The sequence below is a fragment of the Penicillium cinerascens genome (assembly GCF_028974065.1).
Source record: "Penicillium cinerascens strain IBT 15544 chromosome Unknown scaffold_4_segment0_segment1, whole genome shotgun sequence".
NCBI lineage: Eukaryota > Fungi > Ascomycota > Eurotiomycetes > Eurotiales > Aspergillaceae > Penicillium > Penicillium cinerascens.
This window is the reverse complement of record NW_026695298.1, coordinates 4,337,911-4,356,203: the sequence shown is the minus strand read 5'-3', so window position 1 is coordinate 4,356,203 and position 18,293 is coordinate 4,337,911. Positions and strand designations below refer to the sequence as shown.

General features: G+C 50.4%; 8 protein-coding genes across 8 annotated transcripts; 7 read left to right on the top strand and 1 right to left on the bottom strand.

The window, feature by feature from the left end:
• Positions 1 to 103: 103 nt before the first annotated feature.
• N7498_010781 (SDR family oxidoreductase) lies at positions 104 to 1,314 on the top strand (the record flags this gene model as incomplete). Its single annotated transcript, XM_058457837.1, has 6 exons — positions 104 to 158; positions 206 to 464; positions 516 to 679; positions 731 to 930; positions 985 to 1,135; positions 1,196 to 1,314. The coding sequence occupies 6 exons, from the start codon at positions 104 to 106 to the stop codon at positions 1,312 to 1,314; spliced, it is 948 nt and encodes a 315-aa protein (XP_058304736.1).
• Positions 1,315 to 2,015: 701 nt separating this feature from the next.
• On the top strand, positions 2,016 to 2,912 carry N7498_010780 (glutathione S-transferase family protein; the record flags this gene model as incomplete). The annotated part of the gene is made up of 3 exons (XM_058457836.1): positions 2,016 to 2,369; positions 2,435 to 2,760; positions 2,810 to 2,912. 3 exons carry the CDS (start codon positions 2,016 to 2,018, stop codon positions 2,910 to 2,912), a joined length of 783 nt encoding a protein of 260 aa, XP_058304735.1.
• A 438-nt stretch (positions 2,913 to 3,350) lies between these two features.
• N7498_010779 (uncharacterized protein) lies at positions 3,351 to 5,129 on the top strand (the record flags this gene model as incomplete). Its single annotated transcript, XM_058457835.1, has 1 exon — positions 3,351 to 5,129. One exon carries the CDS (start codon positions 3,351 to 3,353, stop codon positions 5,127 to 5,129), a length of 1,779 nt encoding a protein of 592 aa, XP_058304734.1.
• A 371-nt stretch (positions 5,130 to 5,500) lies between these two features.
• On the top strand, positions 5,501 to 6,734 carry N7498_010778 (uncharacterized protein; the record flags this gene model as incomplete). The annotated part of the gene is made up of 2 exons (XM_058457834.1): positions 5,501 to 5,740; positions 5,787 to 6,734. 2 exons carry the CDS (start codon positions 5,501 to 5,503, stop codon positions 6,732 to 6,734), a joined length of 1,188 nt encoding a protein of 395 aa, XP_058304733.1.
• Positions 6,735 to 7,329: 595 nt separating this feature from the next.
• On the top strand, positions 7,330 to 10,823 carry N7498_010777 (GTPase-activating protein; the record flags this gene model as incomplete). Its single annotated transcript, XM_058457833.1, has 3 exons — positions 7,330 to 8,128; positions 8,183 to 8,534; positions 8,588 to 10,823. The coding sequence occupies 3 exons, from the start codon at positions 7,330 to 7,332 to the stop codon at positions 10,821 to 10,823; spliced, it is 3,387 nt and encodes a 1,128-aa protein (XP_058304732.1).
• Positions 10,824 to 11,951: 1,128 nt separating this feature from the next.
• N7498_010776 (ankyrin repeat domain-containing protein) lies at positions 11,952 to 13,637 on the top strand (the record flags this gene model as incomplete). The annotated part of the gene is made up of 1 exon (XM_058457832.1): positions 11,952 to 13,637. One exon carries the CDS (start codon positions 11,952 to 11,954, stop codon positions 13,635 to 13,637), a length of 1,686 nt encoding a protein of 561 aa, XP_058304731.1.
• A 248-nt stretch (positions 13,638 to 13,885) lies between these two features.
• N7498_010775 (M20 family metallopeptidase) lies at positions 13,886 to 15,347 on the bottom strand (the record flags this gene model as incomplete). Its single annotated transcript, XM_058457831.1, has 5 exons — positions 13,886 to 14,127; positions 14,191 to 14,318; positions 14,376 to 14,762; positions 14,820 to 15,202; positions 15,267 to 15,347. 5 exons carry the CDS (start codon positions 15,345 to 15,347, stop codon positions 13,886 to 13,888), a joined length of 1,221 nt encoding a protein of 406 aa, XP_058304730.1.
• A 485-nt stretch (positions 15,348 to 15,832) lies between these two features.
• On the top strand, positions 15,833 to 17,984 carry N7498_010774 (uncharacterized protein; the record flags this gene model as incomplete). The annotated part of the gene is made up of 8 exons (XM_058457830.1): positions 15,833 to 15,953; positions 16,110 to 16,242; positions 16,317 to 16,410; positions 16,481 to 16,605; positions 16,667 to 16,825; positions 16,889 to 17,255; positions 17,321 to 17,728; positions 17,784 to 17,984. The coding sequence occupies 8 exons, from the start codon at positions 15,833 to 15,835 to the stop codon at positions 17,982 to 17,984; spliced, it is 1,608 nt and encodes a 535-aa protein (XP_058304729.1).
• Between the last annotated feature and the right edge of the window lie 309 nt (positions 17,985 to 18,293).

The following is an 18,293-nucleotide window of genomic DNA, read 5'->3' as shown; positions in this document are numbered from 1 at the left end:
CCGTTGTGGGGAAAAGGCGACGGACTGCTTCACCTCCGCGCTCATCTGATAAAACCGGCCACCCTGTCTTTACTCTTCCCCAGACATCAACCCGATATTCATCATGCCTTTGAAGAAGTCTGATTATATGAGCGACATCTGGAAAGATGGCATCTTCGGTGAGTTCCTCGACCGAGTCCGAAAGCTCAACTGACACATGGTCCAGCAAACAAGGTCGTCTTCTGCACCGGTGGAGCGGGCACCATCTGCAGTGCCCAGGTCCGCGCGCTCGTCCACCTCGGGGCTAATGCTTGTATCATTGGTCGCAACGTAGAGAAGACGGAAAGTGCTGCGAAAGAAATGGCTGCTATCCGACCCGGCGCCAAGGTCATCGGCATCGGTGCTGTGGACGTCCGCAAGTTCGAGAGCTTGAAGGAAGCGGCGGAGCGCTGTGTCAAGGAGCTCGGCTCCATTGATTTCGTCATGTATGATCCCCGTTCTCAAGTTTCCAAGCACAAGTCCTGACTTATTCATAGCGCTGGTGCTGCGGGCAACTTCCTCGCCTCCATTGAGCAGCTCTCTGTCAATGCCTTCAAGTCCGTCATGGATATCGACGTTCTGGGATCTTACAACACTCTCAAGGCAACTTTGCCGTATCTGATGGAGTCCGGGAAGAAACATAGAATGGACTCGGAAACTCGTAAGCCACCCCCGTTAATGCTCATTTCATAGCATCGCTGAGACCAGCCAGTTACACCGTACCCTGGAGGCACCGGTGGAAGAATCATTTTCATCAGTGCCACTCTCCACTACCGTGGAAACCCCTTCCAGGCCCATGTCTCCGTTGCCAAGGCCGGCATTGACTCCCTCTCCAATGCCGTGGCCATCGAGTATGGCCCGCGGGGCGTGACCTCGAATATCATCTCTCCAGGTCCCATCGCTCAGACTGAGGTGAGTCTACTATGGCGTAGAATCTTCATGAAAGACATCATCTAACTTGCACAGGGCTTGGAGCGCCTGCTTCCATCCGACGCCAAGGCGGCATACACCAAAGCGCAACCCCTCGGCCGCTTCGGACACGTCCGTGATATCGCTGACGCGACCGTCTACCTCTTCTCTGACGCCGGAAGCTATGTCACCGGTCAAACCCTTGTTGGTAAGTTCTCGGCGACTCACTTCTCTCGTCGAAGGAACGGAGAAGGCTGACATGTTCTAGTTGATGGCGCGAACTGGCGCACGTCGTCCGGCATGGGACCGAGCAACTCATACCCCGAAAACCTCCTGTCCGGACAAGAGATTGCCAACGTGACCGGCAAGAAGAAGTCTAAGCTCTGAGCTAGGAGATGGCACCGATGCCCATGATGGTGATAGTCAATCTCAAGTACGAGATCATAGGTGTTTTCTAGTGGTTGCCTGAATTGTAATTCTTAGGATCTTTAGAGTATTCGGATATTCATTGCTTATTTAAAATGATTTAGAGCTGGTTCAAAGGTCAAAAAGTCGGGATGCTTATGATTTCTTTGTTTGCCCACCTAACTTCGTGAAGCACCGCTACCCCATAGACTAGAAAATGGATCGAGTGGCCCGGAGACCAAATTTCCAAACATGGAATGAAATCAAACACGAGGGCCTTTCTTTTCTACTCTCTAGGATTTTAGCTTGGGTCGGCGGATGGTGAGTAGATCCTCAAAAGCCGCAGAAGCCGACGGCCCATGGATAGCCTTCATGTCGCTTCGTATGGCGCGGAGATTCGTGAATGTCCGAAACTTCATGCAATGCTGGGCTCCGCAGCCTCATCAGCCCCTACCCTTGATTGCTCTAAAACAATAGCCCAGTGGACTCTTCGGGCTGCTTGCGACCCGAGTCGGATTGGGGGTGGAGCACTCGGATGCAGGAAACCTTAACTTTGGCAAGTACATTCCAGTTTCCGAAGGCCGACGCGGAGGAAGTATTTAAAGTGGGCGATTGAGACGGATCCAGGAGCTCTACAATCATCGCTCTGCACTGTCCCTTGCCACCAGCTCCTACTCTCTACGATGGCTTCGTCTACTAAGTCGGCCCCCCAAATCACCGTCTTCCGGGGCTTGCATGATGTAGGCTATACCTGGTCTCCATTTGTGACCAAGCTCGAGGCCCGGTTACGGTTTGGAAATATTGCATACCGCGTCGAGACAGGATCTGTGACCAAAGCCCCGCGACACAAAATACCATACGTGTCCATAAAACATGCAGACGGCCGGACGGAGGTTATGTCGGACTCGACTCTCATTGCTAAAGCATTGGTTGAATCGGGGACTTTGGAGGATCTGAAAGAAAACCTCTCGCCTGCCGAGGAGCTGAACGAGATCAGCTTGAAAGCCTTGTTCGAGGAGAAGCTCTATTTCTACCAGGTGAAACAGCCAAGACATGCAGGAAACGCCCGGGATGATAGTTTCTAATGCCATTTCGATTGTAGTCTCACGAAAGATGGGTGCTGAACTATTACACCATGAGATCCAAGATCTTGGGTTCTCTGTCGTGGCCGCTCCAGGTGATTGTGGGAAACATACTGTACACCAAAATCACGCGCACCCTGACAGGCATGGGAATCCTGAGTTTCAGCCCAGATGAAATTCGCGAGTTCCGTCGGGAAATCTGGGAGACAACGGCAAACCAATTGGTGGCAGCCCGCGCCCAAAGCCGGGGTCGTGAAGGCCCCTTTTGGCTTTGGGGTGGCGACACTCCCACCGAAGCCGACACCGTCCTGTTTGGGTTCATAATTTCTGGTCTGGTGTGCACTGCGTACGTTAATACCCATTGTTTGTCTATTCTTGCGCTAACATGTGAATAGGGGCTTGGTTTCTAGACAGGATATCAAAAGCTATCCTGTTCTTGTTGATTACGCGCGAAGAATCCATGATCATTACTTCCCCGACTACGAACTTTGGGAATAAATGATCATATTCTTCGATCTTTAGAACTGTTAATATTATATGCTCCCTACATAGGCTAATGTAACTTTTCAATCTTGCTGAATTCTTTTATGCGCGATGAAAGGGAGCTGCTTTCGAACGCTTGAGGTTTCAAGCTCTAACAAGTGTAGAATCGATTATTCACAATAGGGATTGTCTGACGCCTTGGGCCCCCAATTTTGAGATCAAAGATGGCCGAAAGGAGTCGAATCATGGTTTCACTTAAAACAATACAATGGCATTTCATTCAAGTCCAAACAAAGGAGTTGAAGACCGTTGGCAGACGAGTCCAGTGAAAGAAAGGTATTCAAATACCCCTGTAAATCCTTCCATAACCTGATTATTCTACTGCTGAAATCTGTTGAGTTGTCTTGCTAACTTTTGATTGAATCTGTCCCACTTCACAAACACCAAGTCCCAATGGCGACCATCCGATCAAAGGGTAAAACCAGATTCCGGGAGCCCTTTCCAAAGGCCCCATCCACCACGCCGGTCAATGCCAAATTCAAGCTCAGGCCTCCCCCTCTGGATCGCAACATCGAGCCTATGGTAGACCTCGAAGATGAGTCTCCAATCACCCCCTTGGATGAAGTCGCAAGAGGGTCCGTCTCTGACAAGCGGGGACTCGAGCTGGAGTTTGAGAGCATCCAGAGGCACCACATAGCAAGGGACAACATGCACGATTTTCTCGTCGATTGCGAACAGTCGATCGTTGACTTGACAGACGTCGGCAGCAAGGTTAACGCAGAGCTCCGGGAGCTGAAGGTGAAATACACAAAGGCACAGCAGGTTGGGGCTGTGAGAGAGGACTATATCACGCAAATGCATCACTTGCATGATGGGCTAAACGACGCATTTCTATTGTCAGAGGTAGAAAGGGATCGACGTGAATACGAGATTTCTTGGGAAATTAAGCGGACGCATGAAAGGGCAGCGCATCTTGAAGATTTACTCGCTTTTATGCTCGACGGTCTAGATGATGTCTTCAGCTGGCACATGAAAGACCGGGACGAAATATTTGAGGCACTGAATGTCATTGAGGAGCACGTCGATGACGAGAACGAACAGCTCTGGTGCCTCTATCTCTTCCTTAAAGACGCTGAAGAATCTGTGTGGAACCTCGATGTGCCCTCCAAAGATGGCATATATGCAGATGAGGTTTATTTAGCAGGAGGCCGAGCTCTTCTTGACCGGGGAGATACGATGGCTCGGATGGCCATGGATTGTTCCCCGGACAGTTTTCAGATAGACGCTAATGGGGATGTCAGCATGGAAAACGCGCCTATATGCCTGGACGAGGAGCACATCGAGGTAGATGCCGATGGAGACGCCATAATGCGAGAAGCACATGTGGAAAGACAAGTCGATACGGACCAGCAACGGCTCCGGATTGGACGTCCCAATGTCCCAGACTTGCCAGAATCGGCCCCATTTTGCTCGAGATCGAAGCCGCGAGGTGAACTCTTAAATTGGGATACGATGTTGTTTCGTTCGCCGGTTACCTCGCCTCTAACCTCGCCTCTCCCTATGGGCGTTTGTGAGATGCTCTTGAGAACACACATCGAAAAACCACCGTCATACTTGCTAGAAAAGCCACCGCCTCCTCCATCGAAACGAATTCGCCTAAATCGACCCTGTTTCCCAGTATGGGGTTCCTGCAAGGAGGAGGAGATTCTTGCTAGGCAACAGCTCAAACAGGGACCGTTTTTAGGGCACGGGGGTCTCAGACGAACCGATCGACCTCCACCTGAGATGCTCGCTATTGTGAATGCCACTTCCAACCCCGAGGCTAACATGAATTGGGAAATTCGTGGTAATCGGGGCCGAACTCTGTCAGTCCGCAATTGGCCCAAGGAGATGATGCCGGGGTCATGGCCCGAGAAACCGGAGGAAGCCGGAGAGGGCTATACCACCATTCATTATAATGAGCTCTGGCATTCGCTGATTGATTGGATGATAAGTGCTTATCAAGAAGTGCTAGCGAAGCCGGAGGAGTATGCGACAACCATCATGGGTATGGGCGTGATGATGTGGCTTGCGTATTATTTGCGTGTTTACGAGGACTGGATGGTGGCCAACGATGTCCCGTTGGCATCGAGTTGCCTGTACAAGATGAAGGTTTCAGAGATACAGCTAGGGGAGAAGGCCTTGTTCGGCGTTAACAGGTGGCTGGACTACGAGCGGCCGTGGACAGGTTGAGACTGATCTTTCGGTCTTGCACTCCGTTTGAGGGAAAGCGCGCGCCCGTCCATGTCGAGTGTGGATCACGATCGCGTGGGCGTACTGTAAATACACCGGCACGCTACAATTGAATTAGAAATGCATGACGACTGGGCGGACGCGTACGGTAAGATTGTCACGAATGGTACCACCGCCCGCGAATCACGTCACGAGATACGCAGCAGCTGGCGTCACCAGCTCCACTTTCGCCCCATATGCGGGCGACAGATCATCTCCACTGCCTCCCCCCTCTAAACTTCTTATTCTAAACTTCATTCTTCAAACTTCAAACTTCAAACTTCAAACTTATCTTACCTCCCCTGTCTTCGACGTCCGCTCTTTATTCCACAATGTATGTTCGCTCCATCCTTCTGGGTGGTGCGGCCGCTCTGGGCGCCAGCGCCATGCTGGTCATCCCTGAGATGGAGCCCCAGGTGGAAGCCGTCGAGGACGGTTTCATGAACATTCACCCCCTGCTCCTCGAAGACACCCGCCATGCCATCGTCGACCTGCCTTGCACTGAGTGCCCCGTCCGCCAGGTTGATGAGGAAGGTGCTGTCAGCTGGGCTGATGGCAAGCCGTCGTCACTGGTACGTCAGGTTGAACCCGTCGAGAGTGCGCTTACTGACCATCAAGATGCTCGACTTCTCCATTGAAGACAACCGCCTGCTGGCCAACGGCCGCCAGATCTTCCCTCCAGTCGCTCCCAGCCCTATCGATGTCATTCAGGAAATCGAAGATGGTGAAGTAGCCGGCCCCATGCCGGTTGGCTACGCCCTCGAGGTCATGCCCTTGCCAACCTCTGACGACCCAACCGCCGCCGACCTTCTCAATGTCCGATTCACAATTCTAGACTTGGAGACTCATCCGGTCCCCGTCGACACCGTCGCCATTACCCTCATCCAGGACCCCGCCGGTCAGTTGTATATCGCCAAAACCGAGATCGACGAGACCGCGTCCCCCACCGACCGTTTGTCCTGGAAGAAGTGCAACGGCAAGCCCAAGTGCCTCCAGAAGCTCCTTATCTCCCGTGTTCGTGGCCTTCTGGCCGCTGCGAAGGAGCGTATTATGGGAATGGGCCCGGGCTCCAAGGCCGGCCGCAAGGGCTGCCACGGAAAGCCCAAGGGCTTGAAGGGTATGCTGGGCATGGGCGGTCACCACAAGCACCATGATGAGGCTGGCCCTGAGGGCATGTCCTTCCACGACTTCGAAGGCCCCAAGGGACATCATCACCATGGCCACTTTGATTCCGAAAGTGCCGACCGTCCCCCCCACCACATGCATCACGGTCACCATCGCGGCGCTTTCGCCCACACCTTCTCTCGCATTGTGCGCTTCATTCTCGTGCCCGCTGTTCTCGGTGTTCTGGCTGGTCTCACCGCCAGCGCCGTCGGCATGCTTTTCGGCCAGGCCGTTGTCTTCCTGTGGCAGCGGTACCGCGGCACCAAGTCCCAGGAGCACATGGCTGCTTGGGAGCAGGGTGAGGCCTGTGAGAAGCAGGGTCTGATGGCCGAGACCGAAGAAGTTCTCCCCGAATACATCGAGGAGTCCTCGCAGACCCGGGAATCTATGGATAAGAACTAGATTGGTTCACTAATGGACCCGTCTCTGATCCTCCTCATTTCTTGAACGCATGGAACAGCAAAAAGTTGCTTTTGAGTCTGACTACGAGACTGATATTGCTTCAGACTTTGTTCACTGCCATGTGTTGTTTTCCTTTTCTTTACTGTAGTCATGTCCAGCTTGTACAGCGATTTTCCTTATAATGAACTTTTCTTCCATAGAAGCAACTCCTTCGTCACCATCTGTAGATTCTAAGCATTTCATTCTCCTTTCAGCAATAACCCATGCTGTTGGAATATCTCGTAGACGACGAACTCGTAACATAGGGCTGATCATCACGTGACATGGAATCAGCATCACTCTCCCCCTCTTATCGATCCGACAACAACACCCATCCCCACGTTCTCCGAGCTGCACGTTCAAAGCTCTACCAACGATGATTGGGGCTGTACAATGACCCTGAAGCTTTCTACTGAACAGATATCGGGTTAATCAACACTCTTTCCGCCCGCATCGGCTGGCCGTGCTTGCGTCTCTAGCTCCGCTCCCGTCCTCCACCGGACCTCCGTACCTGTTGAACGTCGAGTCCGACTCAGACCGGCATCTGCCCACTACCATGTCGTGGTCCTCCTTTGTGCAGAAGGCTCAATCACTGATTGACCCTGCCAACTTCAATATCCCTTCCCTCTCCTCCGACAACCACAATCCCTCCAAAGCCTCCCTCTTCCGCCAGCAATTTCGCCTGCCCGATTCTCAGAATCCCCTGCAGGAGATCACTGCCGACCTCGTCCTCCCTCTACCAAACACTGCCAGCTCTGGAGAAGGTCCCCGCAAGGTTAACCGGCCAGGTAATCGGTATACTGGGCGTCTGCACCTCAGTGAGCGGTTTATCTGCTTCTCCACACAGCCAACGAGCTTCCTACCCTCCTCCACCCTCAGTGCGTCGACCAATTTTACCGGACAAACGCACGGCACTGGCCCTTCCGGCAATGGCTTCACGCTGCCCTTGTCATGTATTCGCCGCGTCGAACGACTTCACAGCGCCAGCCATGTTTTCTCCCTGGCATTGACAACATGGAATGGGTTGTTGAACAAACAGCAGGAACCCAACTTTGTGCCTCAGCGCCTAATTCTACAGCTTGTCGGTAGCAGACAAGCTTGCGAGCGATTCTGCGATTGCCTCAAGAAAGGCCTGAGGGAAGGCATGAAGGAAGTTGACAATTTGCGGTCTGTCGTTTCGGATTGCTACTCAGAGTATTTGCTTTCGGGTGCGCGGGGGAAGCCACTGGAGGAGCAGGGGGAGAATGCTCGTCCGCCCCCAGATGCAGGGCTGGGCATGCTCTTCCGTTATCCTGGCGATGCGCGCAAGCTCCGGGACCGTAGCAAAATGCGGCTTTGGGGCGAGTATTTCCGAGGTACGCTCATGAAATAGCTATTGCCTTGTTTTCTTTCAGCTAATTTGTTCTCAGAAAACGGCCGCAATGCCACGCTTGTCCGGCAACCCACATTTCATAAGCTGATCAGAGTTGGTTTGCCGAATCGATTGCGTGGAGAGATCTGGGAACTTTCATCCGGTTCTTTTTTCCTTCGCCTCCGCTCACCCAAGCTATACCAGGAGACATTAGCCCAGTTCCAGGGCCAGGAATCCCTTGCTATTGATGAGATTGAAAAAGATCTGAACCGCAGTCTACCAGAGTATCCGGGATTCCAGAGCGAGGAGGGTATTGGTCGCTTGCGTCGCGTTCTCACAGCATACAGCTGGACCAATGCCGAAATTGGATATTGTCAAGCCATGAATATCGTGGTCGCAGCATTGTTAATGTTTGTCACAACGGCTCTTCCTGAAACATCAACCAAGTACTGACTCGAAACAGATATACGTCCGAATCTCAGGCATTTTTCCTACTCTCCATGCTCTGTGATCGTCTCCTTCCCGGATACTACTCTACCACCATGTATGGTACTCTTCTCGACCAAAAAGTGTTTGAATCTCTCGTGGAAAAGACCATGCCAGTTCTTTGGGAACACCTCGCCAAGTCCGATGTACAGCTTTCCGTCGTTTCTCTTCCGTGGTTCCTCTCCCTTTATATCAACTCCATGCCTCTCGTCTTTGCATTCCGTGTTTTGGACGTTTTCTTCTTGGAAGGCCCCAAGGTGCTGTTCCAGGTTGGTCTGGCGATTCTTCGGGTCAACGGCGAGGAGCTTTTGGATATTCAGGATGATGGATCTTTCATCTCTGTTCTGAAGTCTTACTTCTCCCGTCTGGATGAATCCGCGCATCCCAGATCGGAGAATCCGAAGTTGCGGGCCATCACACGATTCCAAGAATTGATGGTTGTGGCTTTCAAGGAATTTTCTGGAATCACACACAGCACCATTGTCGAACAGCGCGAGAAGCACAAGGACGCTGTTTTGGAGAGTATTGAAAGCTTCGCTAAGCGTACTTCCATTCGCAACCTTGGCCCCGAGAGTAAGCGTCTAAGTGTCGACGACCTCGGCACCATCTATGATCGCTTCTACGATACCTTGTATCAATGGCAGCAGCACCAGAGACTCGTCGAGGAAGAAAGAAAGCGACAGGAAAAGAAGAAATCCGAGCGTCTCTCCACCCTTGGGCCTCCTGCAAATGCGGAGATGGGCCGTGTTGGCCTCGGACCTAGTCCCACTCACATGGACTACGATGCCTTCAGGGAATTCTTGGCTGCTACCTCAAAATGGGCTGTCTCGGACACGCCCGCCGGATCTCGGAAAGATTCTCAGGGCTACAGCAGTCTCAGGGGGCCCAACAAGTCACTGCTTTGGGCCAACCGTCGACAACCAGCAGACCACGAGTTTATGCAGCGCCTGTACCGCAAGTGGTCTACTGACCCCGAGGAAGGCTTGAATTTGCAGAACGTTGTCAACGGTCTGGCTCGTCTCAAGGGATCACCGGACATCATGAATAACATCAACTATTTCTTCGACCTGTATGATGACAGTGGCAATGGCCAAGTTGACCGAGAGGGGATTCTCAAAATTTCCGAGGCACTACTTTTCCTATCACGCCGTGGGTTCGAGGGCACTATCACTGCTACTCAGTCCCTAGAAGATCTGAACGGCATTAGTGACCGCGAGCATGCCGAGCAAAACAGACTTACCGTTGACGAGAGGTTTTTGGGTAGTGTCAGCGCGTTCATTCGTCGCTGCTTCGAATACGCCGACCCCAGCCACCCTGAGAACCAGAAGGCCGCCAAACAGGATGGCGCTACGGAAGTCACAGAAAAGCTTGACTCTTTCGCCATCGGCGACGATGAAGAAGACTTGATCGACGTTGACGACAACAAGGAAAATAAATCCTCTCCTCCAGAGGCCTCTCAACCAGCAGCATCCACCGAGGCCGCTCGGCACCGGTCAACATCCGAATCGGCCAACCCGGCCCTCGACCCTAACAACCCTCTTCACATTACCCTCCCAACTTTCCGAATGGTCGTCCTAGCGGACGAGCTCCTCGAACAATTCTTCGAGTCCTACTTCCCTCAGTCCTTCCACCTGTCCGACTACCCACATCCAGCCGCGCTCGCCGCATCCTCATCCCTCTCCTCTAACCTCACAACCTTCTCAAATATCGGGAGCGCCAAACCTTCCAACGTCACCGCAGCCGGAGCCGTATCCGTCGCCGGAGCTTCCGGAGGCATCGTCCCACCCGGCAAAGGTCTCCGCGGAGTCCTGGACAACATCGTCACAGACGGTATCCGCATGGCAGCCGAAGTCAAGAAGCGCATGGACGAAGCCCAGCGCGACCTTGAACGCAACGCTCTCGGCCGTGAAGAGGATGACGAAGAGGACGACGAAGATGACTTCCGCCGTGGCTCCGCTGCCGCCATGGCCGGTGGTATCTCCAGCTGGGGCGCAGGCGCATACGGTGCGGACCCCCAACGCGGCGGCGTGCGCGATGCCGACCGCGATCTCCTCGAGGGTGCAGAGGTTGTCAGCGTCCGCGGTAAAGACGAGGCGTCTTCTCTTCTTGATGTAAAGGAAGGAGCTGACAAGCCTGACACTGGAGGGAACGGGAATGACATATCAGCGCATGATGCCGAGGTTGTCAGCAAGGTTGTTGAATTTGAATCATGATGATATCCTCTCCTTTCTGTTTTGCTTGGGTTCGGGGAGAAATTCATTTCATTCTCTGTCTGTTATGCGTTCTTTTGGTCCTGAGCTATGTGAAATTATACACTTGCGTTGGTGCATCCGGTCCCGCATTGAGGTACTAGGTTAGATAGATACCTTTATAAAGCTCCAAGGCTGCATTTATTATTTTCTTGATCATGAATTGTCCGTTGTAAACGGCAGACCTGTGAATTGCTTGTTCGAGTTCGTTTTGCTTTGTTAGGCTTAGCGCCCTAATACAGTGGCACCACACAAGTCTCCAACCCCCCTACACACCGCCCTTTCCAATCTAATATACCGCCTACCCTACCTGGAATGATAGGAATCCTACAAAGAGCCACGCTCATCGTGTTGCATAAGATTTTTGGATTCTTACGACCATATCATCTTTTGGAACATTTTTTGGAACATCTTGCGGAACATTTTCTTGGCCTTATTTCAGAGCCAAATAGTTGGTTTAACAAGTATTAGTGATGGTAGCCAAGTTTGGACCAGTAGAAAATGCGGCAGAATGAAAGACGGGTCTGTAGGGGGTCGGAGACTTGTGTGGTGCCACTGTACGCCGTCACTAACCTCCCCCTCTCTGACAGCCCGACATAACTTTGGACGAAGTATATCGAGTTCGCAAATAGGAAGAGAAGCTTATAGATAGGGCAAATTGTAAGTTGTTTTCTCTACTGGCTGTTATAATAATGAGGCTTACACTCAACAGATGTCCATACATGGGCTGCTATTTCCCCTGTGCAACCGAGGATAGAATTGAGGGTCTTCGGGCAAGTCCGGGCAAATCACCAATAACACAAGTACGCCCTGAAATTTCGCAGCATAGTGGATCATTTTTAACTTGCCTTAACTTGCCGAGATGCGGCTAACAATCGCTTCAAGTACGAGCTAATAAAGCGTCCATAACGGTGCGGCTCGGGGGTAGTGAATTACGTTTAGACTAGAAATGTCGCCCATGGTGTATTTTTGTTCTAGCGGTATTTTGCCTAAGCGACATCTCCGTACTCCGGAGCAGTGGGGGCTTCTCTCTAGGGGTCAGAGTCTTCTTTTCCTACTACCTTCGTGCTCGTTTCGCTACGTCTCTGGATCATGTCCTATAGCCACCTTGATACCCCATGGGTGGAAAATCCCCGGGAATCTGCAGAGAACGCTCTCCATGACGAACATGGTACCAGGCTCTATGAGAACGATACTGAGGACCTTCTGTTCTCAATAATTCATCTCAATGACCTCCCCAGACTGAAGCAATATCTTTCTGTCTATTCTCCGCGCCTGGATATTGAACATAAAGTATTTAATGACCCGCTCTCTATCGTCGCGTCGCAGGGACGCACTGATGTTCTCCGTGTTCTCGTGGACTACTACAAGACCGACTCGACACAAGTGCCGCTCCATCAGCGAAAGTTCTCATTGTTGACTGCGGCATGCGGGGAGACCCAGCTCGAGACAGCGCGATTTATTCTGGACAATCAGCCTGCACTCTATTCAACCCATATTGCCCAATTGTACCGTGATGAAGCGCTGCTGGCGACTGCTAGAGCTCTGAGTTCTTTGCCCCCCTACCGTGCCAATCATGAGACGCCAGGGGATTCTGATCACTGGATAAGCAACCGTGTCGCCTGTGGCGAAGAATTAATATGCTTACTCCTCGATGGCGGTGCGTCCGCCCAGGCGGCTGAAATCCCCAGGACGCACGTGGAATGGGCGACTGTGCTAGTCTCTGGAGGGTCTGCAATCCGACATGATGACTGCGACAACCAACCACTGCAGTCTTTTGGTACAGTTCTTGGTCTAGCCTCCTCTCGAGTCGGCTCCGCATTGGTGAAACGACTCATTGACCAAGGCGCCAATGTACACGCCAAGGAACAGTACTATTACGATCCTTCATCCGCATTTTGGCGGATAGAACTTCCGTCGGACGTCACTGCACTTCACATTAGCAGTATGTATTGGAATACGGAGGTCATCCAGACGCTTCTTGACTATAGTGGAAGAAGTAATATTGAAGCACTATCATGCCGCGACAGTAATGGGCGTCTACCTCTTCACTGGGCAGCTGCGGGCCCAGGCTCACATGAATGCTGGCTTCCTGACGAGAAAATCAACAATCGGATCATTGTTGCCCTCAAACTACTCTGCTCTAGTAGCGATATCAATGCTCGGGACAACAGGGGCGAGACTCCTTTACATCACGCTGTAAAAGGCCATGCCGGTTGTGGTCAGAGCATACACTTTGATAGTACGCTGAAGTTCTTTCTGGAGAATGGGGCGCATGCAGATTTAGTTGACGGCAATGATCAAACCGTGCTACATAAGCTAGCTGCCCGCTGCCTGGATGGTGATCCAATCGACACCTCTCTGATGGATAGTCTTCTTTCACACGGTGCCAAAATGTTGATCAACCAACAAGACATAGACGGAAATACAGCGTTGCATCTTATGGCCAGGAATCTACGCCAAACCCAGGCAACCCGATTTCTGATTTCTCAAGGCGCGAATGTGTCTCTCGTCAATGGCAAAGGCAATACAGCCTTCCATGAATGTTTGACAATGGGAACGATCCTGCAAAGGCAGACGAGTAACGGAAGTGTGAAAGCCACATACGCGGACATGAGAAGAGCGCTGGATGAAATGATTGCTATTTTGCTACAGGTAGGGGACGATGCTATGATGGATCAGACCAATCTAGCGGGTGAGACGCCGAGACAGCTGCAGTCTAAGAAACTGGCCCAGTGGCAGGAAATGGAGTTACGTGAGATCGCGAGAAACAGTTAATCCATCACATATTATTTCTATAACGGAAAAATCTCGAGTGAACCTATTGATGACGATACATAATATAGAAGATTCGGAAACCGAGACTATCTTTGTAGTAAAGCAACTGAACATCTCTGTAGTAAGTCGCGTGATAAGCCCTAACAGCCGAGATGTACCCAGCCGCTGAAGCTCAAAAACATTTAAATGTATCCATGGGATAATAATATTTACTCTTCAGAGTGATGGCTTGTAAATTATTGGACATGTCAGTTGTCGACCTTGCTCGGCATTTGTCCTTCCCATTGAGACTTAGCAGCAGCGAAGAGCTTGTCATTGATCAACATGTCCCAGCCAAGGAGAGCCAGCCCTTTGCCAACAATAACGGCCTCCTGGTGAGCTTCATCAGTACCAGCACAGGCAGTAAAGGAAGGATGATGTGGGTAGGAGCCCTCAGGTGTTGGAATGGCAAACGTAGAGTGAAGTGTGGGAACAGCATAGCTGACGTTTCCTGCAATTGTATCAATACAAACTTCTGCAACATAGGGGATTTCCCAGGTGGATTGTCACTTACCAACATCGGAGGAACCGGTTAAGACCTTATCGTACTTTTTAATGATGGTTTTACCATATCCTTCCATGTGGGTGGTATATCGCTCGCAAAGAGTGTCGTTCAGGACAATGTCGGTATAAAGTCCCTCTCTGTTGGAATAGCACTTATTAGCATGCATTACTTAGATGTCACGCAGCAAGACTAACTCTGCAATCTTCAATGTGCAGCCGCTGGTGGTAGCAGCACCTTCCATACACCGACGAACTCTCGCCATAAGCTTGTTGATCCCATCCAAAGTAGGACTCCGGACCTGCCAATAAGACTTCGTGTATGCGGGAATGATGTTGGCAACCTTAGGCACATCCAAAAATGCACCGTGTACTCGTTCATCGGGGAGGATATGCTGTCTCAAGGTGGAGACTGCGTTGTATGCGGTCACCAGAGCATCCAGCGCATTAACACCCTCCCATGGGTTTCCTCCGGCATGTGCGTTATTTCCAAAGTACTCCACCCAAAGCTCCTTGCGGGCATTCATGAGGACGCCAGCTACACCGTCGGCAGGAATTCCAACCATCTTCTTCGGTCCTCCGTGACTAATGACGTTTAGCTTGGTCCAGATGCGCCGAAATCATCGAGAAAGGAATATGTACGCCATCAGGGAAACATCAACCTGCTTGTAAGCTCCAGTGTCAAGCAATTTGGCCTTGCCTCCCCCATTTTCCTCCGCGGGTGTGCCGAGCAACTGAATGCGACCGCCAATTCCAAACTCCTTCTGCAGATGGCTCAAAGCCAAAAATGCCGCAATGCTGCTGGTAGCAATCAGATTATGTCCACAGGCATGTCCAATGTCAGGCAACGCGTCGTATTCGGCATTAAAATTGACCATGCGGCCTTCCGTGCCACTAATGCATTCGAAGCTGGTCTCAACACCGTAGGCATGTCGTGTTACGGCGAATCCTTGGCTTTCCAGGAAGTCGCAGATGTTATTGTGAGCTTGGTGCTCTTCGTACGCAAGTTCGGGGTTGGACCAGATCTGCACTCATGATTGTTAGCAATCGCATTGGCTATGACTTTTGTCGAGTGGAATGAAATCTCACAGCATGGTTCAATTCGCGGAGTTGCTCAGCAACCTTATCCAGGGCAGTGTCGATTGAACTTCTAACTTGCGTGTTTGACATTGTAAGGGTTTGGACTCGAGTCATCTTGATAAATATTCTGAAAAGCTTGGCTATTGATCAAGTCCTATCAGTACCTAAAGCAGATAACTTGACAAAAAAATTTGTTGGATGGCATTATGTCCCCCACGCGACTTGTGGGTTCTTATATCTGGATGTGACCGTGCACTACCCTCTCCTGGTCCCAACTGCGATCGGAAGACACGGCAACCATAGCACGAGGCCATCAACATGAGTCCGCATAAACAATTATGCCTCCAGGACATGAACTGCTGCTTTTCAAACGCTTCCCGGATAACCAAATCCTCAGTCAGGTCGAAGTTAGATCCTGAATTTACTAATTCATAACCTCTATATATGTTTGTATCGTTATCCTTGTTCATCCGGGGGGAGCATAAGATAACGAGCACCAATGCGGGGGCGGCGATTAACTTTCATAGTTGCCGACGTTACGCTAGAAATCAAAACACTAACCAATCGCCTATAAAATGATTGCCGACCCAAGCACCCTGATCGTGTCTTTTGCCGAGTTGACGCTTCCCCTCTATCGGTACAAATCACAATTCCCGTACGGATTTCCCGAATCCCCTACGGGGATTGCTCACGGCAGTTAGTTAAACTTTGAAGAACCATTGTATAAAAGATCTGCCCTTGTCTTTGGCATGGCCCTCTGATCCCGTTGAGAATCTTGGAAACAATACTATACTATATTAAATTTTATCTCTGGACTTTGAATCATCCCAATTATGCAGCTACCGCAATCAGACTCCCCTCCATATAACGAAAAGGAGCCATATGTCGCAAAGGAAACGACTCAAGATGCTGGTATTGGAGACTTTCTCGAGTATCAGGCATCTCCTGAAGAGGAACGCCAACTGCTTCGGAAACTAGATCTATTGTAAGCATGCAAAGGTTCTTGGGCAATGTCATTTTGTGAATATAACAAGACGAATGCTGATTCCTATTTCATAGCATGATCCCAATTATGGGATTTTGCTATATGCTTCAATACATGGATAAACTGGCTATAAGTCAAGCGACTCTCTTGAACATGCGAGCCGACCTTGTTAGTCTACCTCGCATGGATCTAATGTAATTTTTATTACTTGTTGTGAAATGCTAATATTTTGAAAAAGGATCTTGTTGGCTCACAATATACATGGTGCTCCGCCATATTTTACTTCGGGTATCTAGCCTGGAGCTGGCCTACATCTTATTTGATTGTTCGTCTTCCGCTAGGAAAATACTTGGCAGTATCTGTGTAGGTCCCTCTATCACTTCAAGTACCTGGAATTATTTTCTTAATGAAACTAACTGAATAGGTTTTTGTGGGGTGGTATTCTGATGTGCCACGCAGCTTGCGAGAGCTTTGCTGGGTTGATCACTGCACGATTTTTCCTCGGAGTTGCTGAGGCTGCCGTCGCACCAGGCTTCGGATTGATTACTGGAATGTTCTATAAGCGCGAGGAGCAGCCAGCACGGTATTTACTTCATGTTTTAACCCAAAACCTACAATTGGAGCTAACATGGATAATTCTTTTTAGTCAAGCTGCATGGTTCATCGGCAACTGCGTCGCCAACATAATCGGTGGTGTCATTGCATATGGAATTGGACATGCTTCCTCAAGTCTGCAAAGCTGGCGTCTCTTGTTTCTCGCACTGGGAGCCATAACCTCCGGATATTCCGTGCTCTTATTTTTCGTACTCCCTGATTCACCCGCTACAGCTTCTTTCCTTACACCTACGGAGCGAACAATTGCAGTGCAGAGAACTCTGACAAACAAGACCGGCGCGGCTAACGCCAGCGAATTTGATTGGAGCCAGGTTTTGGACACAGTAAAGGACCCGCAAGCATGGCTTATGGTATTCTACACATTTTGCGTGAATCTTGCCAATGGTGGACTTACTAGCGTGGGTGGATACTATGTCTTATGTCTTTATCAAGTGAACTAATTATATGCTAACAAGGTCTACAGTTCGGTGCCATCATTGTTGAAGGATTTGGCTTCCCTGCTTTCAAATCGTTGCTGATTCAGATGCCAATTGGCCTTTCTCAACTCGTTTTCCTCATAATTACTGCGGCTATGGCAACATACATCCCAAATTCTCGCATCCCGGGAATGATACTCAACGTCATAGTTGCCGTCATTGGTGTCGTTATGATATACACACTCGATGATGCCCACAAGGTTTCAAAGATGGTTGGTTTGTGCTTTGTCGCGGCTTTTGCTGCCAACATTCCACTCATGCTGAGTATCGTCAGCTCAAATGTGGCTGGTGTTACGAAGAGAAGTACAATCAGTGTTGCGGTGTTTGCTGCGTATTGCGTAGGCAATATTGTGGGACCACAATTCTTTTTAGCTTCTCAGGATCCTGTTTATGAGGTACGTACTCCTACCTGATTCACGTTTAATGACCAAATTTTTAACAGTTGATTAGAGTGGCATCGAGGCGTCCCTATGCGGACTTGTGTTGGGTGTTTTCTTCCTTGGCTTACTTATCACATTCTACATTTGGGAGAACAAACGGCGAGACTCTAAGCAGGGTCGGGTGGTGGAGAATTCCGACCTGCTCGATCTTGTTGCAGAACAAGCCAACAAGACCGATCGGCAGATTCCTAGCTTCCGCTATGTTATTTAAGCAGCTTTATTAGTTCCTCTTGGGGAGTGTAAAATCATTCTCTGGCTACAATACCATTGCCATAATACATAGGAGGTTAGATGCCCATTTACTACGTGTGCTCAGATAAAGGTGCTCAGTCCTTGACAGCTATCAGTTGATCTTTTATAACACGATATCAATTTTTTCTCTCCAGCAACTGAGAAACGCCCCGCATCGTGTGGGATTCACCAGGATACCAGCCATTTGTTCCAAGGAAATTGATATCCTGTCACGTCACAGTGAGGGGTGAGGGGCCCGGTGCTCAATTTCGTGAATCCCGATTCAATC